This window comes from Euprymna scolopes, chromosome 35 (assembly GCF_053919585.1).
Source record: "Euprymna scolopes isolate OS-2025 chromosome 35, ASM5391958v1, whole genome shotgun sequence".
NCBI lineage: Eukaryota > Metazoa > Mollusca > Cephalopoda > Sepiida > Sepiolidae > Euprymna > Euprymna scolopes.
This window is the reverse complement of record NC_136516.1, coordinates 29,333,384-29,361,173: the sequence shown is the minus strand read 5'-3', so window position 1 is coordinate 29,361,173 and position 27,790 is coordinate 29,333,384. Positions and strand designations below refer to the sequence as shown.

Here is a 27,790-nt window from a genome sequence, read left to right as displayed (position 1 = left end):
CGTGAACAAATTCTTGATGAGCCATCCCTTAAGTAATTCAATTTAACAAATTTCTACTACTAATGGTTACTACATGTTCTCTTTGACCACTTAATAGTCATTAACCTTTATCCTCGAGTGGCCTTGATAAGTGGTGACTTGACACCTTTGTAAAAAAAAACAAAATAATTTTTTTATGTCTCAACAGTATATAGATATGTGTGCTGAATAGGACTTTAATGCTTTGATCACATGAACGAATGTTAATAGATGTAGACCAATTGAAGTGGCAGGGGAGGAAATAATAATGGACATGCAAAAAAAAAAAAAAAAAAAAAAAAAAAAAGACCTGGCCAGAGACGGGTTAGTTTCTAAAATCTTGAAAAAAAGATGTTAAACTGAATGTTAACATATTTCAGAATATAACAATATGGCAAAAACATAAAATCAGCCCAGAAAAGTTGCGTTCATTTTTGAGGATGGCTTGCTCTCTAATTTTGACCTTGTATCAGAGATAAACAAACAACAAAATTGTAACTGGCATAAAATTTTTATTAACAATAAAGAAACAATATAAAAAGGGAAAAAATTTTTTCATAAAGCTATAACGATTTTTCAAAAAATATGTTTGAAACGGACTTTGATGACATTAACTAAAAATGAACATTTCTAATATTCTTGGTTAAAATATACGAATTCCACATTTTATAACAAAAGATGACCTTTGTAGCTTTTCAAATTTCATAATTTCTGAATTTCTGTAATAAGCTGGATGTATTTTGGGGTGTTGTCACATTCAGGCTTGAAAAATCTGAAATAAAAGATAATTTTAAAATTCTTTTTAATTTAATATCTTTAAATGAAATATTAATTGCTGGGTATAAAATGCTTAAATCAGATTATCCTCAGATTCAACCATGTACACAAATCAACAAAATTCATCTTTAAATACAGTATATGAACATTGAAATTAAAAGCTTCTTAATCAAATAAAATAAGTCAGAAGTTGATTTATCTGTTAAAACTGAATTTGAAAAATTATATTAATATATATTTACTTGCTTCCACACGAGGACAGATACAAGGTCAGTTTTTAATCTGGGGAAGACCGAAGTAATAATTATTTTTTAATTTTTAGAATTAATTTGGTTCATCTCATCAGAAAAAATTTTTTTTTTTTTTTTTTACACAGTGGTTACTACTTATCAAGGCCCGGAAGCCACTCAGGGATAAGGGTTATTGCAAGTAGAGTATGTTAGTGTGGAGATTTGATGAAGTGTTTACTTAAGGGGGGCGGTTCATTAGGAATTTGTTTACGTTGGACCAAGTTGTAGTCAGGTGGGAAGCAGGCAGACGGAACAGTTCCACAGGCGTGCAGTTCTAAGAAAGAAGCTTTGTTTATGGAATCCACGTTTTGATTTAGGCACAGATAAAGAGTGGGGGAAATTTTTCACAAGTCGTCATAAATATATTTAGTGATAAGCACTACAAATTTCATCTTACAAGGTTAATGGCTACCTTTAACATTACATAGGCTCAGCGAATCTTCTGCTGGGGACTTTGTTTAGAGCAATAGCTCTCAACATATCAAAACCTTTAATAGTCTGGCATAAAGGGTTGCTCTCAAACTTGTCTGCTATGGAATCTTGGGTAATGTCTTCACGAATTGTTTCTGTGATAGGTTGAGAAAAGTAGCTATTTATACACATGCTATCAATACCGGTGTGCCTCAAGGATACATTCCTAGCCATCGAACCTCCTTCGTAATTTTCATTAATGATCTTCCATGTCATTTGTTGATATCTATGGCAACAGCTTGAACAAGCACTCGTCTTCATATTCTCTTCTGATCTGGAGCACGTGCTGCAATAATGGAAAACAAAAAATTCTAAAGCCTTCTCTCCTTTCATTACCAATAATAGCTGGATCTTTATTTTTCCCTAGTAAAAATGAATGTCTCTCCTTGACTTTTACTCCAGATCTAAAATGGAAAACATAAAATCTTTTGCTAAGGTCACTGGAAAAAATGTTTGGATCATTCTATCGCTCAAGAAAAGTATCAGACTTCTGATGCAATCCTCTATCAGTATAAGAATCAGATACATCAAGATGGAGTACTACTGCCATATAGAGACAAGACTCAAAACACTTTGTTGCCTAAATAGAATTTGTAATCTAGTGAGAGGTGATCTCTTCAATTCTATGGCTCCTTCCTCACAGATGAGACGTTGCTAGTCTCTCGTTATTTTCATGGAAGACGTTTGACTGCATTCCAATCTGATTTTTCCTTGTACGACATTAACAGCAAGATCTATTAATTGAAAAACACTTTTCCTTCTTCCTCCATGTACCTAGCATCAGATGAAGTTTCAACAGTTTCCCATTTGTTGAACACAATATCCTAGGACTACTTCTCTAGACTACAACAGTCACATTCAAGCCAAATGCTTGAACCATCTTATCACTACTGAAACTTAGTTTTTATTGTATCAATCAATTTTGGTTGATAAGCATTCTTTTTCTATTAACCCTTATTCTTAAGCGGAACTTGGCTTTGATATGGTGGTGATCTAATTGTAAAAAAAGAAAAAAAATTAAATAACTTTACAAAATTTTATTCAATGGCTATTTTAGAAATATATTGTATGACAAAATCATCTCAATCCTATTCCACATTGCTTGGAGAATTGATGAAATAATCCCATTTTTGTTTGCTAGTCATTTCACTTGGGCTCCCATAAAAATCAGCTGATGTCGTATCAATTGACACAACATAGATAGCTGTAATAATTGAAATAAAATAAAACTTGATAGCCACACCTCACTGATATATATGTGTGCGTGTGTATGCATATATATACTAGTGATGGGACGATTCCAATACAATTACCGATTCTGATTCTTCATAAATCTCTAAATATTTAACTATAAATTGTTATTTTCCCGATTTCTGTAAGAAGCACATGTTATATGCAGATATTTTCATGAACGTGAAAAATTACACGCGTAGAGGATGATGTATAGATTTTACCTTTACTGGTATTTTAAAATCAATAAATATTATTTTATTGTTATTATCAGAAAATATAATCAAATAAGAAAAGACAATTAAAAGAATCGATTTGGCATCGGAAAATAGGCACCAATTTTTTTTATTCCAATACCGATTCTGATACTTCCAAATTTGTCAATTTTTCAGATTCCTGATTCTGATTAATCGTCCCAGCACTAATATATACACTTTTATAAATTTGATTTTTTGTGTATTGATATTCATATATCCTTTTTTCTATTTATTTAAAAAGAAAATACAACTTTCTTACATATAGGTCATGGAATTTCATTCATCTGCAAAAGATCTAGCTAAGTTGCATATCTTTTTAAGCATTCATTTTAATTAATTCCCTATTAGTTTTTTGGGTTTCTTAGGGGATGATCATCTTTAGTTAACTGTTATGTGTAATTATATTCATGAAGATAATTAGATTATATTCATGCAGGGGAAAATCTGTGCAAAAGGGTGAAAATGAAAGAAATGGAATTTACTAGGTGTAGGTCGAATGACGGCATTATGAATATGCATGCATAACATAATAGCTATTGGTTCATGTTTTAATTTTTAGCCTCGCAGCAAACATGTCTTCATAGCTCAGGCATTAACGTCCAAGGAAAAAGTAAATCATAAGCTAAACGTTTTGATTTCGATTCTCGGTGGTGGCATACAAGTAATTTTTTTTTTTTTTTTTTTTTTAAACTTTTTAAATCATTACTATATTGGGTCAAATGTAATCTCTATATATAAAAGTGAAAATGTGTGTGTGTTTGTATGTCTCGCAAAAACTTTCGACAGAGGCGACGGATTTTCACGAGTTCGGTATCATTTTGAAGCTCCACATCTTGAACGACAAAGATCGAAAAATTGGGCAAAAACATTCATTCCTTCATCCTTAACAGCTCTCTTTTTTACAAGGAGGGGTGAAAAAAATGGTATCTTCTTGACAAAATGGCTTTACGCATGCATCATTACGCACAAAAGACGTACATTGAATTCATTTTAAATGTTATAAAAACTGACCTTCTTTCATCCACACGTCTATAGCGCGACGTGTTAAGTGACAGCGTCGTTATCTAAAGATTTTAGGTTCAATCCCAGTTATCAGATATACATTTTTCTCGAGTTTTAAACATTTTATATTGAAATGAGGTTATTTTATACCATTTTTTTTTTCGCTTTTCGCTGTTTTTTTTTTTTTTCTTTTCGCTTTTTTTTTTCTTTCCTTTTTTTTTGGGGGGGTTTTTGTTTATCCGATTGTTTTAAAGTTTTACGTCCGTTCCCTGTTTTATTTTTGTTTTTTTCCGATTTTTTAAAAAAGTTTAAACAGGGTTATTAATTCGCTTATTCTTTTTTTTTAATGTGAACAAGAGTAAAAATAATGAAATTGTTACCTTTGGTTTTGTTGGGTTGAGTTGACTCAATCATTGATTTTGGTTTGGGGTTGGCCCAGTGCAACGACTGAAAGATTGAAGTAACAATTTTATTTTAAAACAATACAAAATAATAAAAATTCTCTAAATCATTAAAATGATTTGCATCATTAAAACTCAATAACTCGTAAACCTAAAAAATATCAAATGCTTTAGAATGAAATTCTCTAACCCTAATTTGAATTATTTGAATTATTCTGACTACTGTTCTCATCTTAGTTGTCATATTCAAGGTTTTGGTTGATGTAACCTCCAACCTTCTTCATGTGCATCTGTTGAACTCTGGAATATTTGTCAAACCTGGGAATTTGCATAGAATTTTAAAAGGAACCCTTTAATTAATCATGGAGGGGGGGTTATGCTTTCATTCTGTCAGCCATGATCAGATGAAAGTTTTAAGTAATTCGCAATTGTATTCTTAGTATTACCTGCACTAAGGCTTGAACATTCAACCTCTAGAAAAGTGTAACTTTACAACTGAATTTTACTTTGTACTTTCGACAAGACACACCTGAAGGTTACATCAACTAAACCGCAGTGACAATAAAACTCAAAATGAGAACAGTAGTCCAAATAATACAAATTTTCAATCTTTATCTCAAAAATTCAGAAACTAACCCATTTAATTTTCATAACACTTTTTACTTTAAACTTTTTCTTCTATAAAATCTTCTCGACAATCAAAATGATCACCATGCCTGCATTAAATTTCATGTGCAAGCAACCTTACAGTGGGTATCAAGACTGAAGGAAGACAACACCTTTTTCCTTAATAACTCCAATCAGTTTCAACTAAAAGCAAGCCGAGCATGCAGGGCCCCTCTCCACGAGTGAAAAATTTACTTCCATCATGACTAATGTTCGTGCAAAATTTTTAAAAATCCAAGGCATGGTTATTGAGAAAAGTGTGAACAAATGAACAATTTGGGGGCAATTTTATCCCTATAATGCCCCCTAGGGGGCAACCAGAGTTATCCCATAAAATCTGTTCTGGCAAAAATTTACTGTCACCATGACTAATGTTCATGCAAGATTTAAAAAGAAATTCAAGGAGCGGTTATTGAGAAAAGTGTGAGCAAACAAACGGATGAATGATTTTGAAGCAATTTTACTCCTATAATGACCCAAAGGGCAACCAAAGTTATCCTAGAAAATCCATTCTGGCACAAATTTACTTTCACCATGATTAATATTTGTGCAAGATTTAAAAAAAAAATTTCAATGAATGGTTATTGAGAAAAGTACAAATGGATGAATGGGAGTGAATTACTAGATTCAATCCCTCCTTTGTCGGGACCAATCTAAGTGACCATGTAAGGGAAAAGCAGACGGAAGTCATCTAACCCCCCTTATATCCCCATCATAACAGCAAAATTAAAATTTTTAGTTTTCAGAACTATATTAAGATGGAAAAGGAAGACAAGATAAGGAAGAAGAGAAGAAAAAAAAAGAATAATAAAGTGATAGAAAAAAGAAAGAAAATCCAAATACCAACAAAAAAAATAAAAAGGATCTAGTAATTAGGTAGAAATCAGCCATTTCTTATTTAAAAACAAAGCAGAGAACTCATTCATCTGAAGAGGCTCTTGTGATTTAAGCAGAAATCTGTTTTTTTATTAAAAAAAAAAAGCGAAATTCTCCTTAACTTGGAGAACTCACATGTTTTTTTTTTGTTTGTGTTTATGTAATAAATTTTATTTCATGCAAATAACAAATTATTGCTGTTATGTTAATACAATTTCAGAGTCAGATTTTTTACTTTTTTTGCGCGAGTGTTTTCATTTTTATCTACAACAAGCTATTTTAGAACGTTGCCATGCTGTTAATTCAAGACATAATGGCAGATGTAAAGTGTGACTTGAAACTCATCTCAGAGTTTGATGAATCCACATCTCTGGTCGACTAGGCCGAGAGAATGGAGTTAACCTGACACTTGCATGGAGTCAAATAGATCAAGACTAACGAGAGGCACTCTGGATGTTTATCACCAGCTAAGCGAGAATTAAAGTCAATGTTGAGCTGATGCTGGCTGTGCTGTACAGTGCTTTTGCAGTGGATCCTTGCACAGCATACAGACAGTTTATGTCTCGGAAACTATCGGTAAGCGAGACGGTAGATGTTTTTGCGGCATTGAAGAAGTTGGCTGTTCTATTTGGAGTGTTACCTCAACAGATTTTTATATATGCATCTGCGGCTGGCTCTCAGTTCAAGTAAAGCAATTCCTGAAGGCACCCATAAGCATAAAGGTGTTGCTGATTGAACAGTTATTTGAAAGCACACGGACCATCATCAAGAATGAAACAAAACTTAGGGAGCATCTTATAATATCTACTAAGTTGGTCCAGTGACTTAAAAATCTTCAAAACCTGCATTCCAAAGTGAAATGTTTCCGCTGTAGGCAGAATGGTCACATTATAAAATATTGTATGGACAGAAGATTGGGACACATACAGCGCGGTGGGATTGGACATATGGCCTCAAGTCATCTGGGAAACAACTTAGAAGATAAGCATTTGATCATGTATTGTGGAGAAATAAATCTAAAGTGCACCTTAATGCATAGGATAAGCACAAAAGAAAATAGATTATAAAATTACTTACGGAATGTATGTGACTATTATGTGAATTCCACACTTCAAATGGCATATGAAGACCAGCATTTAACCATTTATCATATTTCATCCGCGATTCTTCACATGTTAAAATGTCTTTGGCAACCTGTAATTTGGCAAACTTCTTTGCTACAAAAGAAATCGTTAGACACATTTTTTGTTGAATGAAATGTATGCTGAACACCACTATTATGCTGACAAATCTGTTGTCATGCAAAAGCTATGCCTTCCCAAACATAAGCAAAACATAATTGATTTGCTCTCAAAATATTTTTCCAATTAAAAAGTTTGCAATCTATATTTATCTTTTACAATATATGAATCGAAAAATAAAGTGACATATTGAGTTATCTATTCAACTTGAGTTAGATTATTTGATTTGTGATCGAGTCAGTTGGCATATAGCCAGTTAAATTTAAAACATCTATAATATAAATCTCACCTGTCTGTTTAAATGTATGCATGTATGTATGAATGTCTGCCTAAAACTTACATCAGAGGATTTTTTTGAGATTGGTATCATTTTGAAGCTCGACCCTTTGGATGACAAATATCGAAAAATTAGTTAAAAACAATCATTTCATTTCTTCATCCTCAACTGGCCACTTTTCTACAGATGCGCCTTGCTTTTTTTCGCCAATATTTTCGAAAGTCATCACCTCTTTTCGATTGACTAGCCTTAATTTAAACCTTTGGCACTTCTTGTTTGGCAATGGACGCAACGGCAAAGACGTCACTTTTTTTTTACATTCTTTTCCTCCTTCACAGTACAGGTTCGAGCCTGCCTACCTACTACCACTTTTTTTTTTTTTTTTTTTTGCTTAACACACACCTCCAAACACCCGGGCAACGCTGGGTACCCAGGCTAGTAAAAAGATAAACTACAAAATTAGTCTTTCTGTTCTCTCTCTCCAGGTACCATGGTGATACTGCCTAAAGTTTATGACTATTTCGATTTTCTATTTTATGGTTTTATTACCTTAGCTTGTTAATGAATGAAAGAGTAATGGGAGCAAGAGTTATAGACACTGTATCAAAAAAAAAGCAGGGAGTTTCAAATAACATACAAGTGAGAGCGAGGGAAATAAACAGAAACTTAGTAAGTTGACTTACTGAATAAATTGTAAATTAGAGTTAATTAGAATAATTAGAATGTCTAAAATGGATTAAAAAAAAGAAAGAAAACACGATTTAATACCAAAATCATGTATTTAACATGTATTTTGTATAATTAAAAAAATAGAAAAAAAAAGTTTTAAAGAAACAAACGTTGATTAACTCAGCTTGAATAAAATAGATTAAATAATAACGTCAACTTCATTAACATATAAATAACTATTTTTACACAAAATTATCGTTTTGGAATTTTTGTGACAAGGATTGATAATTTGGATTATTTTTGGACTACTATTTTCATCCTGGTTGTTATTTCCACATAATTTTCAGTCGATGTCTCTGACCTTCTTCAGGTGCATCTTTTCGAACTTGGAGGCCTGTACAAAATTTTAAACAAAACCCTTCATTTAATCCAGTGTAGATTTTTCTCATTGCATCAGCTATTTACTAGACATTTAGAAAAGATTAAGCCCAAGGCTCTTAAAATTCATATCAGAATCGAACAAATGGTCTAATGGTTAAAAGCGTTGATGAATAATTAATTTTAAGTAACAGTCTCCTTGAGGTTGAAGGTTCAATCCTCACTATTGGCGATAATAACTAAGAATAACAATAATTAACATTTCTACTTAGTCATGACTGATAGAATGCTAACAATCAACTCCTGTTGATTAAATAAAAGTTTCCAAAGTTTGACAAAGATGCACCTGAATAAGGTCGGGGGATACATCAGGCTAAACGTTGTGTATATAAAAATCAAGATGAGAATGGTAGTCTGAATGATCCAAATATTCCTAAGTTCAAAAACTGCATCTAAAGAATATTGCGAGGTTACATCAGCTGAAACGTTGTTAGAACATAACAATGTGGATAAAAAAAATAATTTCCATAATGAGAAGTTAATCAATTTGAAAAGATGCTGCTGGGATGATGAGGATGATAAATTGGATTATTTGTATTCTAAGCTTGGTCGTTATCTTCACAATAATTTGACAACATATGTAACATAGTGCATATGAGTGCGTGGAAAAATATCAGCAGCTGCAAAAGATGACTGGCTTGCAAAGAGATTAGCAGCAGCAGTAGCCGAAAAATACACATATGCAAATTAGGAAGTGTGCGCGAGAAGAAAAAAGGAAAAAAATGCAACATGTGTTTGGGGAAGAAAAGAAAGTGGACGTTGAAGAAAATGAACATGTAAAGTCGCAAGTGACTATGGTTGGCATGAGGTTAGAGAAAGAAAGACGACAGCAAAGAAAATGGATGTGTAAATACAAAGGCGAGAAATGGGTTGATTGTGGCCGGCATGTGATTGGGAGAAGGAGAAACGTATTTCAGGCTAAAATGGACACGTGGCAGCGAAAGACTTTTTTTAAATGGTGCCGAAAGTAACAGTAATAAAAACGTTTTGTAATAAATAAAAAAATGCCGACCTGGATTTTTATTTCTTTCCAGTTTCATTTTTATAAATTACTGAAGTAAAGCATAACAGCCACCTTCTTAAGATACATCTTTTCAAACTTAAGAATCTTTATGTCAAACTCAAAACGGCTGATGCAATAAAGTCGTTAAGTATCAATCGGTTCTAAATGAGTCTTCTAAAGGTTGAAGGTTTAATCCTCACTACAGAATAACATAAAAATCAACACTTCTATCCAGTCATGGCTGATAGAACAAGAACAATCCACCCATGTGGATAAAATAAAAGGTTCAGTTCCAAATTAATAACAGATTCTTCGAGTTCAACATAAAAATTCCAGAGTTCAAAAAGATGCACCTGAAGAAGGTCAGAGATTACATCTGCTGAAATATTATTAAAATAACAACCAAGATGATAATAGTAGTTCGGATAATGTAAATTATACTAATTCAGGGGAATTGCAAAAATTTCCGAATGTCATCATTTGTGTTTCGTGGTGGGCAAAAGTGAATACATTATCTGGATTCGTTTCTCAACAAACTTGGATATTCATGAAATAGTTAAAAATGACGATTTAAACTGTAATTATATTTCATATAATTTGCTTTTTGAATTTCCAATTTCCGGTGCATGTGCACTTATTAAATAATGCTATTTTTAAATAGGATTTTCAAGTTAAATAAAAGTTTTACGACATCTTTTTTTATTAAATTTTTATGTACAGAATAGTTACAACCCCCCCTCCCAATGTTAATAATGGCTTTCTAAATAATGTTATTATTTCAGCATGGTTCAATAAGTGCATAAGTACCCAATTTCATTAACAACGGGTTCCTTTTATATATCAGGCCCTTTCATCAAGTGTACATCTGCTAACATTATAGCATCAACTTGAATCAAACTCAAACTATTTCTTACTAGTTGAACTCACACGGTATTGCTTGGTAGTATTTCTTTACTAATAATTTGTTTTGCTTTTGTTTTGTTTAAACTATTCAATTTTTTGTCCAAAATATTTTACTGTTCTAATCAAAGGGAAATAACTCTATATAGATGAATACAGAGTTACATCCCATTTTTAAAAATGAGATTTTGATGAAAATAATTCTGAGCTGATCAATGTATTTCTTTGCAACAAATCTAATTACATTTTATTGTTTTTAACAAAATGCTAAAAAGATTTACCAAAATAACTGACAAATGAGAATCAAATATTTTTTACTAGGAAGAAAATTATTGGTAACAAGAGTTGAAAAAAGACTGGTCTTACTTTAAAAACATATCAGAAAAAAATGTCGCACATACAAGTATTTAGTCCATAGAAAGCATTCAATCTGACTTTAAAGTAATACTCTATTAATCATACTGAATAACCTACCTCATTTATGATGTTGGTAAATTTTTAAAATGAGGATTGGTTATCTGTATTAATTGGATTCATCGGACTACTGTTCTCATCTGGAATGTAATTTTCACAATGGTTCGGTTGATGTAATTTGCAACCTTCTTCAGGTGTTGAAGTAGTTAGAGTACTTGGAAAAATCAATTGTAAAAAGGATATTCTCCTGAAGGTTGAAGGTTCAATTCTCAGTGTGGGTGACCAAAAAATACAATTGCGAATTACTTAGGACATCTATCCAGTCATGGCTAATGGAACAAGAGCATGCTACTCTTGTGAAGGGTTCCATTCGAAATTCTGTCCAAATCCCCTGAGTTCGACAAAAACATTCCAACAAGATAAACCTGAAGAAGGTCGGAGGTTACATCGACTGAAACATTGTGAAAATGACACTCAAGATGAGAACATTAGTCCGATGAATCCAAATAATACAGATAACCAATCCTCATCTTAAAAATTTACAAACGTCATAAATGAGGTAGGTTATTCAGTGTGATTAACAGAGTATTACTTTAGAGTCAGATTGAATGCTGTCTATGGAATAAATACTTGTATGTGCAATATTTTTTTCTGATATGTTCTTAAAGTAAGGCCAGTCTCTTTCTCAACTTATGTTACCAATAATTTTATTACCTCACTTAATAATCGTATCTAAAATCAACTTTAGATGTTACTGCAAAGTAACCAAAAGATGAAAATACTGTTAATCCGTATGCTTTCTACTTTATGACATAATTTTTCTCTTTCACTTATATTTCAAATCAAAACGAAATTAGAAATAACTACAAAAATGATTAAAAAAACCTGATTGAGCATCGTTAGGATTCTTGTCGGGATGATACAACAAAGCTCTGACTTTATATTCAGTTATAATTTGTTCAACCTGCAAAAGAAGAAAAAGTTTTAAAAAATGGAAAGTTTATTTTTCAGAATTTTTTATTTTTATCGAAAAATAATCTTCCATAAAAACTAATATATGATGATTTTCTTGCTTTAAACGTCTCATTATGCTTTTATGTAGAAATGACGTCTTTTTTGGATTTTGATACCAGTTTGTTGTCATGTAGATTTTTTTAGAGGTAATGCCAGTAGAGGTTGGTTTGGTCTGATTCAAAAACTGTACCAGTACTTTTTTTTTTGCAGTTTTACATTTTGTGAAAAATAAACTCTTTAATCATCTGAATAAATTTATTGTTTAATGTTTACAAGGTTGATTTTCACTATTCTCATTGACAAATGAAAACAAAAGTTTAGATGATCCCTCTACAGATCTGTCCAAATTATGAAAAAAAAAAGATACATATTTTGATATAATTTTAGATTAATTTCTTTTGCTAAACATTTCATCCCCCTCTCCCAAAATAAAAATTCCACTTTTTTTAAAGGCACTTACATGTAAAAATCCTGAAAAACTTAGTGGAACTGAGAAAAAAAAAAAAAAAAAATAAATAAATAAATAAAAGAAACTTTGGAGTAAGGCGATCAGTTTTGTACATAAATTTAATATAAAGTGATCCCCTATTTCTGAGCCAGTCTAGTGTGTTAGGGTTGTTAACTCCTTTTTATACCATGGAAGCTAAACAACTGCATTCATTTTTTTTGGGGGGGGGGGAATGGAAGAGGATATATTTTAAAGCAATTATGTGCCCCCCCCCCCCCAAAAAAAAAAATTGAGATTCAACTCATTTCAGGTGATTATATGTGAATACCCTGCAAAACATGCTGGAAAGGAAAATCAAGAACAAAATTATTTTAGAATTTAGAGTTTGACGTTGGTTTTGCATCTACAATTTCATGTAGACCATTCTAGCATTTTATGACAAACAATTTTTTTCTTTTGCTAGTGTGTATTTTTTTTTAGGAGGATTCATATTTTTTGAGGTTTTATGACCTTTACAGTTGGACGTCAAAGAAAAATGTATAAATACAAAGGCAAGAAATGGGTTTGTGGTAAAAATATATTAGGTAATTGCCCTAATGTTAGCTTTACTTCAAAATGAACTTTATGTTAAGTTTATATATGAAACTGATCCTCCACTCTATATTTAACAATTTTTTTTTCATTTTTTTTTCTGCCAAATTTTTAAGGAGAATCTCTTTTAGGCAGATAAGGAGTGATTTAGATGAGCATGTTAATCAATAAATTTACTAAAGTTTGTTGAAATTATGAAATTCTTTCAGTTTAACACTTTTTTTTAACCATATGCCCACTCACTCCACCTCTGATAAATTGCTGGGTAATTTCATGTCAAGTCAAAATCGTGTCATTAGAAAATAACATTTTTTGTACAGAAAATAAGTTCTAGATTATCAAGAACGTTAAAGATTAGTAGACAAGTTTTTATTTGCATAATAAATCCAAAAATCACAATTAAAACCTCTGAAAAATCAACTGCTTTTGGGTCAGTGTACATATTTGCCTAAATTTCAGTATGGTTGGTTGGTTGTTTTTGTTTTACGGCATATCAACTCTTTTCGGGTTATTTAATGCCGAATCCAAAGATTTTGAAGAAAAATTTTTTTAATAGAATATATTTGTTGTTTTCACGTCGTTTTCTATTTAACCTATAGTTGGGACCCTAACAGGTACTACCACTCCGGGTCAGAGTGGACCTGGGAGCAATGGTAATTAAAGGGTGGCTCCACACTCCCCAAAGCCCACAAGCTGGGGCCTAACCACTGGATATAGTTTAAGGTCATATCCAGGACCCCCATTGAGGGACTTTTACCCTCTGCAGGGGGGTAGTCGGCGTATTCTAATGCCCCACTGACAGGGCCAAATTTCAGTATGGAACAATCAAGAAACTATACAAAGTATATGGCATCATTTGGAAAATAAAAAAATATTCCTTTTTCTCTCTGTTGTATTCAATTTTAACTTTCAATCAAGAATGAAGTCTTTTTCTCTTTCTATAATTTCAAAACAGCGACCTGTATAGGTAAGAAGGTCATAACAGGAATTAACCAGGAAGTGATTTCCCCTGATAAAAGGAATTAACAAAGCAGTCATCTCCCCTGATAAAAAGAATTAACAAGGTGGTGATCTTACCCGATAACAAGATTTAACAAGGCAGTCATCTCCCCTGATAACAGGAATTAACCAGGAACTGATCTCCCCTCGATAACAGGAATTAACCAGACGGTGATCCCTCTCTCCCGATAAGAGGAATTAACAAACAGTCATCTCCCTCACCCGATAACAGGAATTAACAAACAGTCATCTCCCTCACCTGATAACAGGAATTAACAAGGCAGTCATGTCCTCTGATAACAGGAATTAATAAGGCAGTCATCTCCCCTGATAACAGGAATTAATGGGGAAGTCATCTTCCCTGATAACAGGAATTAACAAGGTGGTGATCTCACCAGATAACATGATTTAACAGTCATCTCCCCTCTATAACAGGAATTAACCAGGCAGTTAACTCCCTCACCTGATAACAGGAATTAATAAGGCAGTCACCTCCTCTGATAACAGGAATTAACATTGCAGTTATCTACCCGTTATAACAGGAATTAACAAGGCGGTTCTCTCCCCTGATAACAGTAATTAATCAGGCAGTGATCCCTCCCCTCTAATAGAAATTAACAAGGCAGTTATCTCCCGAGATATATATATATATATATATATATATATATATAGCTAAGTGTGGAAATTAAAGAAATAATTTTCCAGGTGAAGGTCGAACGACAGCATTACGAACATGCATGCGTAACATAATGGTTTGTGTTTTAATTTTTAGCCTTGCAGCAAACATGTCTTCATAGCTCGGTAATTAACATCAAAAGAAAAAATAAATCGTAAGCTATACGTTTTGGTTTCAATTCTCAGTTGTGGTGCACAAGTCTTTTTTTTTTTTTTTTTAATTTTTAAATCATTACTGCATACTGGGTTCAATATAATATAATAATAAATATAAAATCTGCATTAATCAAAATATATTTAAGCATATTTTATGACCTGGCAATGCCGGGGAGCCTACTAGTTATTTATAAAAAAAAAAAAAAGTTGTTAATAATAAATTATTAATAATAAGAAATTTAAATAATAATAAATTATCTATTTAATTATAAAACTCAAATGACCTTGTAACGATGTATGTAACCCAGTTTCCGGTTTATGGCATCCGGTTGCGCATCATAACCTGCGCACTGAAATTATTACGTTATTATTTCGAAATTATTATTTAAGATGGGAAGAGTTGGGTTTAAAATAACTTAAATGTAATACAGAAATGAACAATGTAAAAAAAAAAAATAAAAAAAAATAGACAGTATTAACAATTGTTTATTTGGATAATTTAAACGCGAAAAAAACAAAAGAACAATTGGCACGCTGAAATATTAACGTTATTATTTCGAAATTATTTAACATGGGAAGAGTGGGATTTAAAATAACTTAAACGTAATACAGAAATGAACGATGTAAAAAAAAAAAAAAAAGCAGATATATCAAAATTTGAATTTAACTATAATAAGTATTATGGTATCTGTTCAGTGCACATTTACCTTTAAGTATGGCCAACCACTTATAATTCAGTAACTGTAAATTTAAAAAAAATAAAAAATAATCAATTATAATAAACAGAACAACTCATAGAAATCTATATTCTTTGTTCATTTTAATATACTTTCATAGAAATGTTTCTGTTATGTCCAAAATAACTATTTCCTTTACATCACAAGTGTCATACATGAATTCCATAGCTAATATAACATACTGACCCAACGGGTCACGGGTAGTCTAGTAGTCTAGTATAATTCACGGCAAGACTTTGTTTCATCACACATTGTTTACATACCAGGTTTTTGCAGGGTTGTTAAATCAGCCTTTTTTTTTTCCTTTTAACCCAAATTATTTTAAAAGCAAATTCTCTTTTGTAACAAATAAAAAGTAAAAAAAAAAAAAAAAGATGCAAATGGTAGCATTGCATGCGAACAAGTCAATATTTACCTGAACCTAGTATTTATTGAAGGTCAAACATTAATTGACTAATTTGAACTACCATCTTATAAAGCATCCGAGTTCTAATTATGTTATTAACTCATTAAGATTGGACATAGAAGATATTGCCGGAGGAGATTTAATGTTTTTTTTTTTTTTTTTTATCAAAGTCACAAATAATTGTGAATCTTCTATTATATAAATCTCGCCTGTCTGTTTAAATGTATGTATGTATGTTTGCATGTTTGCCTAAAACTTTCGACAGAGACGACAGATTTTCACAAAATTGGTATCGTTTTGAAGCTCGACCCTTCGGACAACAAATATCGAAAAATTGGCCAAAAACATTAATTCATTTCACTGGGCATTTTTCTCTAGGAAGCGGTCGCTTTTTTCACCGATATTTTCGAAAGTCATCCCATTTTTTCAATGATCTAGCCTTAATTTAAACCTATGTCACTTCTGGTTTGGCGATGGACGCAACAGCAAGCACATCACGTTTTTTTTTTTAAGTTCTTTTCCTACTTTGCAGTATGGGTTCGAGCCTGCCTGCCTACCACCGGGCACTCAGGCTAGTCTATTATACAAAGGAAAGTTGTTTTTTGCGTGTTTGTATGAATGCTAAAAACTTTTGTCATGTGTATCGTACAGGCACCAACTTGGCATCGTTAGAAAGATCAATCTCTCAGACAAATATGTAAAAATTGGAAAAAAGGTCAATAATTTTGTATTGAAATAGTTTTATATCAAATGGGAGTCGCATAAAATCTTTTCTTTCTAAACGATTTCAGCAACTGCGCCTCAAGCACCGTCCTCTGAATTCGTTTAACCACAAGAATTTTCAACGTGATTTTGTAATAAGCAGTGTAGCCCAGTGGATTAGGAGGTTGTCTCATAACTATTAGTTTTGAGGTTCCTGTACATCTATTATGGACTTTTAATTTTTTACAGGGTTGCTTTGTAATTTCAGTGGCTAATTATATTACAGCAAAAAACAATTTCACTATTTTGATTTTTCTTGGTCTCCCGACAAAAGGAGGGTAAACCTGTAAATCCACCCTTGTCCAATCGTCTGTCCACACTTTTCTCAATAACTATGCCTTGGAATTTTTGCACAAGCATTAAACATGATATGAGTAAAAGAATAACAGAACGGATTTTCCGGGAAAACAGGGTCCCCCCCCCCTAAACATAAGCCGACTTCACAATTTCCATTATTGGAACTTAATTATAAGGTGAAGCTCAAAGGTTCGACCTCGAGGTATCTAAAGCAAAAAAAAAAAAAAAAAAACTTCCACGGATTAACATGGGAGGGGAAACTATCTTCAAGTACTATCCTAAACTGGGAATGGGGCAAAGGACTTATACTGCGTAGATATTAATAAGTACCTGTTACCTTTTTTTTTTTTTTTAATGGAGAGTAGATAATGCAGTGGATGTGTTATCAGCAGATCCAGTAATTCTCGCTTCTCCTTTTTTGTCCCTCAGTCCTCATTTCCAATAAGTGATGCTTCTAACAAAGGGTGAAGAAAAAGCTGCTTCCCAGGTTGGTAGTACTTCGTGAACAGTAGTCTGAGATGCCGGAAATTTTCTTTGTCTATCCTTGCGCCCATGTCACTAGTAAGGGTGCTGGAGGTAAACGTTTTCATCTGGGCTGACGTTAACTGCCTGATAGTCAGGGACCGGAACCTTGGATTAACCACTAAGGTGGCTGTCCTATCAGCAGGTGCAAAGTACTGGGGCTGCTGTATTGCCATTTGGTGAATGGATTCTAGACCATGCAATAGTCTCTGGTGGGGCCTCTCGATGCCATACTAGTGGGTTACGGCTTTACCTTATGTGCTACAAAAAAAAAAAAAAAAAATTCCCATCTTTTCTTACTTACTTTCCCTCTCTGTTCTGCTCTAACCTAGTATGCTGATCTGTTCCACAAATCCCAAAATCCTCAACATGAAATATTTCAAAAAAACACGAATAAACCTAGAACCCTATCCTCCAATGTAGACCCCTACTACCATGTCTCCTTCTCCAACGTCAGGGGTCTATGTTCCAACCTTCCAGAGGTTGAAACACAATTACAGGAGATGAAACCGGACATATTCTTTCTAAGCGAAACTGGAATAGGGCCGACCACCTCCCTAGATGAGTTCATAATTAAAGGATACTCTAACTTAACATCTAAATCTGATCCCCAAGATCGCCATGGGCATGGAATATGTGCCTACATTAAAGATGGCTTCCCGTGTGGCAGAGATATCTCCAGAGAAGACCCTAATTTACCTTATATGTGCTTCCGGGTTGCATTTGCTTACACCACCGCATTTATATTTGCCCTCTATCGCCCCCCACGACAGCGGAGTTACTATCTTTAAGAGTATATCGGAGAAAATTGACCACATCCTGTCTGCTCATCCCTTGGCTAACATTCACATTTGCGGTGACTTCAATGTTCATAATGTGGAATGGCTGACCCACTCAAATAAGACTGATGATGAGGGGAGGTTCTGTAATGATTTTGCCATTGCCTATGACCTCACTCAGATTGTTCGCGAGCCCACCCGTGTGCCCGATACTACCGGTCAGTATGCAAGCCTTCTAGACCTCTTTCTCTCCACTTCCCCTGAGCTATGCTCATGTTCCGTTCTATCTCCTCTGGGATCCTCCAACCACTCAGTTGTATCAGTTAAGATAAAAATGAAATATAATGAGTCTACAGACGTACCTCTCCACCATACTGTATATCGATACTCTATGGCTGACTGGGATAGCTTCCGTACATTTATATCTGATCTACCTCTCCATTCCATGTTTAAAAAGGATGTGTCCTCTATAGTATCAGACCTGACCGAATGGTTACTTGTAGGCATAGGCCAATTCATACCATCCAAAAAATCCCAACAAAACCTAACAGCCAGCCAGGGTTCTCCCCTGAATGTGCTGCTGCCATTGCGCACAGAAATCACTTTTTCCATAGCTACCAATGTAATAGATGCACTGAGACTAAAGGTGCTTTCAGGATTGCCAGCAACCACTGTAAAAGAGTAATAAAAAATGCAAGAGAGCTATATGCTCAATCCGTTAAATCCAAAGTAGCTAAGCAGCGGCTTGGTTCCCACCAGTTCTGGCAAATAGCAAATAGGATCCTGAACAGAAGCGTGTGTTCGATCCCAACCATTATCAATGGACCAGAGGTCATCTCGCCAGCATCCGACAAGGCCAAACTATTTGCCATGAATTTGCAGCAAATTCTACCCTATGCGACAAAAGCCATCAACTCCCCGTATTTCCTCCTATAACACACAACACGCTAGGTAACATACAAATATCTGTGCATGAGGTCGCCAAGCTAATCAAGAACCTTGATTCCAGTAAAGCAACTGGTCCTGACGGAATTCCAATTATAGTGTTAAAAAAGCTACAACCAGAACTTGCCCCCATACTTACCAAACTGTTTAAGCATTGCCTTAAGGAGAAGTGCTTTCCAACACCCTGGAAAACATCAGTATGCCCTGTATTTAAAAATTCAGGTGATAAGTCATCTCCCTCTCAGTACAGACCATTGAGTCTCCTGTGTGTCATAAGTTGGTGGAATCCATATTAAATAGAAGAGTAGTCAACCACCTCAGCAGAAATAACCTTCTTAGTGACACGCAATATGGTTTCCGTTCCGTTAGATCTACAGCAGACGTGCTAACAGTTATATCTCATAGGATTAGCGGATCTCTTGAAAAAGGCTTAATTTCTAGGGCAATTGCTCTTGACATATCAAAGGCCTTCGATAAGGTATGGCATAAAGGCCTACTTCACAAGATTTCCAGCTATGATATAACTGGAAATGTTTTCTCAATCATTAAATCATTTCTCTCTGATAGGCTCATAAGAGTAGTGGTTGATGGGCAAAAATCAGAGGCCCACAGTATTAATGCTGGAGTCCCTCAGGGGTCCATCCTGGGCCCAACTCTTTTCCTGATCTACATCAATGATCTCCCAAAACACATACTAAAATCATTCGTCGACATCTATGTTGATGACACAACTATCTATGGCAACACATCAAAGGCCGTAAATGACAATGTTCTCTGATTCTCTCTCCTTAGATCTTGAGCGTGTGATACAGTGGGGAGGAAGAGGTGGCTTGTTACCTTTAATGCATCTAAGACCAAGCTCCAATCATTACATCATAAACGCTCTGATCTCCATCTGGCATCAACTGAAATGGATGGCTCTCATCTAGGGGAGGCCCCATGTTTTGATAAGCTTCTGGGTTTGACCTTTACTCCTGATCTGAAATGGAACACATATATCAAGTCTGTGGCCAAGGTTACTGGGAAAATGGTGGGATCCTTCTACTGCTCCAGAAGATATCTCACTAACGATGCAATTCTCTATCTATATAAAAGCCAAGTACGTCCAAGGATGGAGTACTGCTGCCACATCTGGGCAGGAGCTGCTAAAAACAGCCTATCCTGCCTTGACAGAGTACAAAATAGACTTTGTGGCTTGGTGGGGGATGCCCTTTTCTCTTCCCTGCAACCTCTCTCCCACAGAAGAGACGTTGCGAGCCTGTCTGTTTTATCGTTATTTCCATGGCAAGTGCTCATCTGAGCTCCATTCTCTGGTCCCCCCTCGCCAATCTTTCACGAAAAACATCCGACTAGTTGAAACCACTGTCAATTTTTCCCACATTTCATCCGTCCCTAAATCAAAACGTAGATTCCAAGAACAAAGCTTCTTTCTTAGAACTGCACGCCTATGGAACTCTCTGCCGCTTGCCTGTTTCACTCCAGACTTCAACTTAGATGTCTTCAAGTCCAACACAAGCAAATTCCTGATGAACCGCCCCCTTAAGTAATGACACTTTATCAAATCTAATACTAACTATTACTACGATACTATCTCATTGATTACTGTACACACAATAACCCTTGTCGCCGAGTGGCTTCTGGGCCTCCATGTAAAAAAAAAAAAAAATTATATATATATATATATAAAAATATAAAAAAAAAAAAGAGAGATGGAGGCAGCCATCGGTTTTTTGTGTACATCTTAACAACAAAGTGAAAGGACATATTCTCCCACTTTACATGGCGCTACGAACAGGATGAATATTGTAAGTTGAATATACTCATTACTAAACATCATGGGGCAAGAAAGCATGCATCTATTAAAGCAACTTCAAAAAGAAAACATTGAAAAGAAATTTTTCGCAGCTGTCTCAACATGTCGGAGGGAAAAACAGAACGAAGACCGATTAGTCTGGATACCACTGATGAAGGATAAATCAATTAAAGACACTTCAGAAAGAAAACATCGAAGAGAGATGCTTTGCAGTTGTTCCAACATGTTGCATGTGAAAAAAAAAAAAAAAAAAAAAAAATTAAAACATAACAGCCCTTGATAGAATTGGATACCACTGACGGAGAAAGGGCATTGTTTTTGGACATGAATTTCCAATCTAATACCTATCAACCAATCTCAAACCTCTGTCCAATCACTGCAATGTTGCATTCCTGTGCCTGTTTTACAAGTATTTTAATGGAATGTGCTTTGATGAACTCGTAGCACTTTTCTCTCAACATAAATATTTGACTAATCCGACAAGCAACAAAATCCAACCCCTTCACTGTAAAGATCTATAGATACCAAAAAGCCTTCTACTGTAGTTTTTTCCATGTATTGCTAGACTTTAAAATTCCTCCATGCTTCCCTGACTGTACCAACACGCAGGATTTTCGATATAATGTAAATCAACATCTCACTCATCTTATTAAATAGTTCCCTGTAAATATGATCCCAAATAATAGCCCCTTATGTCCAAAGTGTAATATGCCTTGTTTGAGGTAAGCAAAAGTATTAAAAAAAAAAATAGATGTGTGCAGAACAGACTTTGGTGGTATAGTCATGTTGAAAGAATGAAAGTTCTTGAGTTAATAGACATAGGACAATTGAGGTAGCAGGTTCAGTTCACAGGAGAAGGCTACAGAAAACATGGAAGTAAGTTATAAGGATGCACTTGAGAGTAAGAAGGATAAATAAAGACCTGGTCAGAGGTAAGTTAATATTGAAGTTAATTTCTAAAAGTCGTCCAACAAATTCCAACATGTTAAAAGCTGTCGCTAGATTTGCTGTTGATTCTACCATGAGTTTAGTTCTTGTTGTGCTGTCCCTATAAACGATTAAATTCTCCTTAATTTACACTATTAACGATTACTAAACTACCACCTTACATTTATTAACTCTTATCCTCGAGTGGTCTTCGGGCCTTGTTCAGTGGGCCCCCCCCCCCTCAAAAAAAAAAAAAAAAAAAAAAGCATACATGTAGATTGCTGAAAGACTTGGAAAATGCTAAGAGTCAAAACAAATGTAAAAAATTTAAAAAAAAAAAAAAAACCCAAAAAACTGCTGCAGATTATTCTAACTTAGAGGATTTAATTTATGACCGTCATTCATCAACATATCTCAATTATACTTGACAATCTTTCACTCCATTCATCATAAAAATTTATACCATGACTATCCTACTTAAAACTCATATTTATATAAAACTAGCAGGCCACCCAGTGTTGCTCAGTCATAAAATACACATAAATATTATATTTTAATTAATACAGAAACCGAGACATGTCCATGCGAACATTTTTCTAAACCGTTAACTAGTAAGAAAAAAAAAAAAAATACTCAAGCTGAAATCGAAATCAAAATCTAAAGACAATGAGTCAAATACGATAATCAGTAGGCTAGCTTGACACAATCTTTAAACGTGTTTTCAAACCTACTTATTCTTAACATAAGGAATCTGTCATGTGAACGATTTATGCATGCACATTCGTGAAACAGTTGAAAACAGACAAAAATCTGATCCTCCCCCCCCCCAGGTATTGATTTTTCAATTTTGACCCCTTAGTAGCTCTTTTTTTCTGGATGAAAACATTAAAAAGTTTCCCACATGTCTGAATACCCTATATACCAAATTTTCAAGTCTGTAGATCAAAATATTTTTGAGTATATAGGTTGAGAAGTATCTCCACACGCACATTCTCACTATTATAGATATGCAATGAGGTATTTGAGCAATAAAAATTTTATATACAGAAAAATTTGGTGCTCGTGCACTTATTGATCAACGTTTTTTTAAATAGTTTTTTCGAATTTAATTAAAGTTGGAAGGAACAGCAGAGTGTATTACATGAACTATGTAAGTTGTCCAAAATAGAGTTTTGTTGTTTACGTGAGTTAGCGTAATGTAAGGTGGCCAACAATGAATACAAAAAAAGGTATAAAACTAAGAATAACATAATATAAAAGGTATTTTACCATAAATGGCATTTTGAATTATAATTTAATTCAATTATTAAAACAAAAAAGTATTTACTTGTTTGGTTACATTAAAATTTTAAAATTCATAGAAATGCTTAAATAAATATTTAGACACATTTATGTTTCCATACTTTGAAATATCTTATAGTCCTCCATGCCACGGTCATCCATACTAGTAACAAAAATGAGATTATTTGAAATTCAAATAATTATATTTCAATATTTTTGCATATTCTTAACAAATCATCCTATATCTTATTTAAACATAAAAAGGTTAGTTTAGTTGATTCAAAAACCTTTAAAAAATATTTAAATCTTATTTTTGTTTTACAAAACGTTTTTATAATATTTTTTCTTCTGTCTTGACACCAATTAAAAGTCTCTTGCCATCGACTATTTCGCTTGAGGTACACTTTTCTTCTCCGACCTCATGCTGGCCATAGCCAGCCATTTCTCACTTTCAACTTTACACGTCCATTTTCTTCAACATCAACTTTATTTCTCCCCCGAAATGTCCTTTTTCTCTTTATTTTTCCTTTTTCTTCTCTTGCACACTTCCTAATTTGCATACGGACATTTTTGACTACTGCTGTTGGTGATCACTTTGCAAACCGCCATCCGTCGCTGCTGCGAATACTTTCCAACGCTCTCATATGTAACATGTTACACTTTCACACTTCAAAACACAAAAAATGCATTCAAAATTCGGATTTTCAATCTCATGATTTGAAAAGAAGCATTTTTTTCCTACCCCCCCCCCTCCATACAGGAAGAATATGTTCAGTTCTGACTTTTTATTTTAAAGGTACGAGTGACCACAAATGAAAAAGGCCAGTTTATGTAGGCTATATATATTACATATATATCGATTATGGAAAAATATTATACCTTTATAAAGTTCATTCTTCACATAATAATCAGTGAAAAATTTATATTAATTAGATAATTACCTGATTTTTGGTAGAATTTTAAAGAGAGACTCCGTGCAAACCTTACAACCCACCACCACTTTGTCTGTCGCTAAAAAAGGATGCTCAAAATATTTTGTTTGTGATAAAAGTTTGAAGCATGAATATGTTTAGTCCAAGAAATAAACAAAAAAATCTGGCTGTTAACAAGAGCAAGTGGACATATGAGGGAAGGGAGCAGGAAGTAATTTTTTTGATGAATCAAAAATCTTCTACCTACCTTCCCTTCCAATCATAAATTGGGTACTTATGCACTTTTGTTATCGTGTTGAAATAATAACATTATTTAGAAAGCCATTCTTAGGGAGGGAGGGTGTTTTCTAATCATTCTCTACTTTCACTTAACAATTTAATAAAAAGAAAAGGTGCTAGTGCAGAGAGTGATCCGCGCTATTTTTTAAATCGTATTTCCAAGTTTAATTAAAGTTTTATGATATATTTTTTTTTATTCAATTGTAAGGTTGAAGTATAGAATAGGTACAAAACACCCTCCTCATGTTAAGAATGGCTTTTTAAATAATAACGTTATTATTTACGTCCGGATCACTCTCTGCACTAGTACTAAAGAAAATATCGTAAAACTTTAATTTAACTTGAAAATACTATTAAAAAAATAGCGCAGTAACAAAAGTGCATAAGCTCCATAAAGTATTTGAAATCTGTCAAAATGAACATTTCCAGGTAGAGAAGGTCCGGTAGTTTCGGGGAATAATAGTAATAGTAGATCCGGAAGGATCTTGATAGGAAAATGCAAAAATAACGCTTGAGCTGTAAAAGGGAAGAAGAGAAAAAAAAAAAAAACACCCAACAAACACGTGTGCACTAAGTCTCTTTTATAGCAGACAAGTGCCACGTGATGCTGATTACAAATAAATTAATCACTAGCAAGGCACTCACTTCCTAGTTTCAAGCATCTCCACCAGAAGCTGCAGGAAGGTGAGTACCGTAATTTTTTCTGATACTCTCCAAAAAAAAAAAAAAAAAAGGAAAGAAAAAAAAAAGGAAAGAAAAAAAAAAGGAAAGAAAAAAAAAAAAGGAAAGAAAAAAAAAAAAAGGAAAGAAAAATAAAAATTAAAAAATAATAATAACAATAAATAAAATAAAGGAAAAAAAAAATTATTAATCATCATGACCAGGCTTGAGAGGGTTGACTCATTAGTCGTCTCTCCGGTTCAGGCAATCCTGACAATACCATCCTTCCTCGATTGGTGGAGGTTGATATATACCCACACAATAAAAATGATACCAGTTATCACACTGATCACAACAGACCATGGCACTACCATCATCTGGTTGGTCACAACCAGCACAGATCCAAATGCGACAATTATCTTCTGCTGGAAGATCATCAGGATGAAAGGACGAATGGTCATCAGAATCGACAGAGTCATCTGGATTTTGTAGTAGCAAACTAGGACACTCAACAGGATCCTCAATCGACAATTCCAAAGGATGGAGGTGTTTCAGAGAATGGACCTGCAAGGATCCATCTCCTCGCTTGATTTGAGCAGATCTAACCAATCCATCATCTCCTGGGTAAAGATGTGGGACTCTACCCAAGGCCCAAAATGGTCGAGTTTTATTGGGTATCTTAATTATTACAATCTCTCAATCTTGACTCCAGATACATTTCCCTTTGGTTGCTTTTGGGCATGTTCCCTTAGGCTCAATAAATAGTCTTCGTACCAGATCCTTTTAAACGTTTTTAATGCTTTGTCTCTTGTAGTCAAGGAGTCCAGTAGCTGTCTTTTGGAAGGAGGTTCGACTTGATAGATGCTCCAATTGTTCAGTCTCAATATTATCCTTGGGTTGACGGTTGGGTGCAAAAAATGATTCGGAGTTATGATCTCCAAGCTTGGATCTGTTGAGCTCCTATAGGTCAATGGTCGATCATTGACAGCATTCTGAACATCAGAGAGGATGGTCAACAGATTGAAATAAGAGTAGCTGGCATGGCCAATCAATTTATACACACAAGATTTTATGGTCTTAATTAATCGTTCTCAAACGCTTCCATACCAGGGTGAGTGTAAAGGTATCTTAATGTGCTGAATTACACAATCACTCAAACTCCTTAAATTCACTGGATGAGAATACATCGTGAATTATATCACATCCTGCAACAAAGGACTTGGCATTGTCACTGTATACGTGTGATGGCATGCCATAAATGTTAGTAAATCGGATAAACGCCATCAAAAATGAGTGGATCGTCATGTCTTCAATCAGTTCCAAATGTACTGCCCTCACTTCCAAACAAGTGAATACAAGGATATACATTTTCGTCCTTTCTCCACCATTCAGGACCCACAGATGACCCGTATAATCTACTCTGGTATGTAGGAAGGGTTTTATCATATTAACCCGATGCTTGGGTAAATCCGTCATCCTTAGGTAGGAGAAGGTGTTAAATTTCCGGCACAGGGCACATCCAAATAAGACCTTTTTTACAGCCTGTCTGCCTTGAGGTATCCAATAGCCGGACAGCCTCACCTTATTCAGGGCTGTGGAAACGCCAAGGTGCTTGCAACGCTTGTGGCAAAATGCAAAAATAACGATTGAGCTGTAAAAGGGAAGAAGAGAAGAAAAAAATAAAGAAAACAGTAACACCCAACAAACACGTGTGCACTAAGTCTCTTTTATAGCAGACAAGTGCCACGTGATGCTGATTACAAATAAAATTAGTCACTAGCAAGGCCAAGGCACTCACTTCCTAGTTTCAAGCATCTCCACCAGAAGTTGCAGGAAGGTGAGTACCGTAACTTTTTCTGATACCACAGAAGAGACATCTGTACCTAAACGTAGATTCCATGAACAAAGCTTTTTTCTTAGAACTGCACGTCTGTGGAACTCTGTTCCGTTTTCCTACTTTCCAATTGACTACAATATGATTGTCTTCAAGTCCAACGTGAAAAAATTCTTAAGTAATCCAATTTACCAAATTTCCACTACTAACGATGACTGAAATGTTCCCTTTGACCACTGTACTCTGGGCCTTGATAAGTGGTGACTCCTTTGTAGAAAAAAAAACAAACAAAAAAATAAAATAAATAAAAAACAAAGCGAATTAATTACCGTCTTTGAATTACAAAAACCGAAATCCCGCTTTTCCTAATTGCAAAAAGCAGAGGTTTTACTCTCCCTGATACTTACTGTGGAAAGTTGAGTGCAGCCAAGAAGTGAATAATAATTGTCATTCGGGTCGTTTTCATAGTCGAAAATCGCGTCGATATTTGCCATATTCAATGTTTTGAAATTTTCTTAAAAGATTCTTTTTAATTCGAAACCTACTTGTTCTGGCTCGGTCCACACAGAAAGTGTGGATTCACTTACAGAATAATATATAAATATATATATTAGTATACGAATACATAAAAAATAAGAACTAATTTCGTTCATAAACTCTACTGATCAAATAAAGATTCAAAAATTATATCTTGAGAAGAAGCCAGAAAAGTAAATAAAATTAATAGCTTAAAAATTACAATATCACCAAAGAATTCAGCTAAACGTAAAATGTTTTGAAAACATTAACTAGATGAAATGGGT

The 27,790-nt window shown here is 34.1% G+C and overlaps 1 protein-coding gene across 1 annotated transcript; it reads right to left on the bottom strand.

Annotated features, from left to right (window-relative positions):
- Positions 1-510: 510 nt before the first annotated feature.
- LOC145259774 (J domain-containing protein-like) lies at positions 511-27,790 on the bottom strand. Its single transcript, XM_080117522.1, has 5 exons — positions 27,395-27,790; positions 11,816-11,894; positions 7,066-7,205; positions 4,426-4,492; positions 511-790 (listed from the first exon to the last, which is right to left on the bottom strand). Exons 1-5 carry the CDS (start codon positions 27,479-27,481, stop codon positions 714-716), a joined length of 450 nt encoding a protein of 149 aa, XP_079973648.1. The 5' UTR covers positions 27,482-27,790; the 3' UTR covers positions 511-713.

What these genes read in the sequence shown, in the direction of transcription:
- LOC145259774 (XM_080117522.1), bottom strand. Translation starts at nt 27,481, where the DNA reads ATGGCAAATATCGACGCGATTTTCGACTATGAAAACGACCCGAATGAC. An exon ending in GCTGCACTCAACTTTCCACA is followed by an intron (nt 11,895 to 27,394) that starts GTAAGTATCAGG and finishes CTTCTTTTGCAG; the next exon opens with GTTGAACAAATTATAACTGA. An exon ending in ATAATAGTCACATACATTCC is followed by an intron (nt 4,493 to 7,065) that starts GTAAGTAATTTT and finishes TCAATCTTTCAG; the next exon opens with TCGTTGCACTGGGCCAACCC.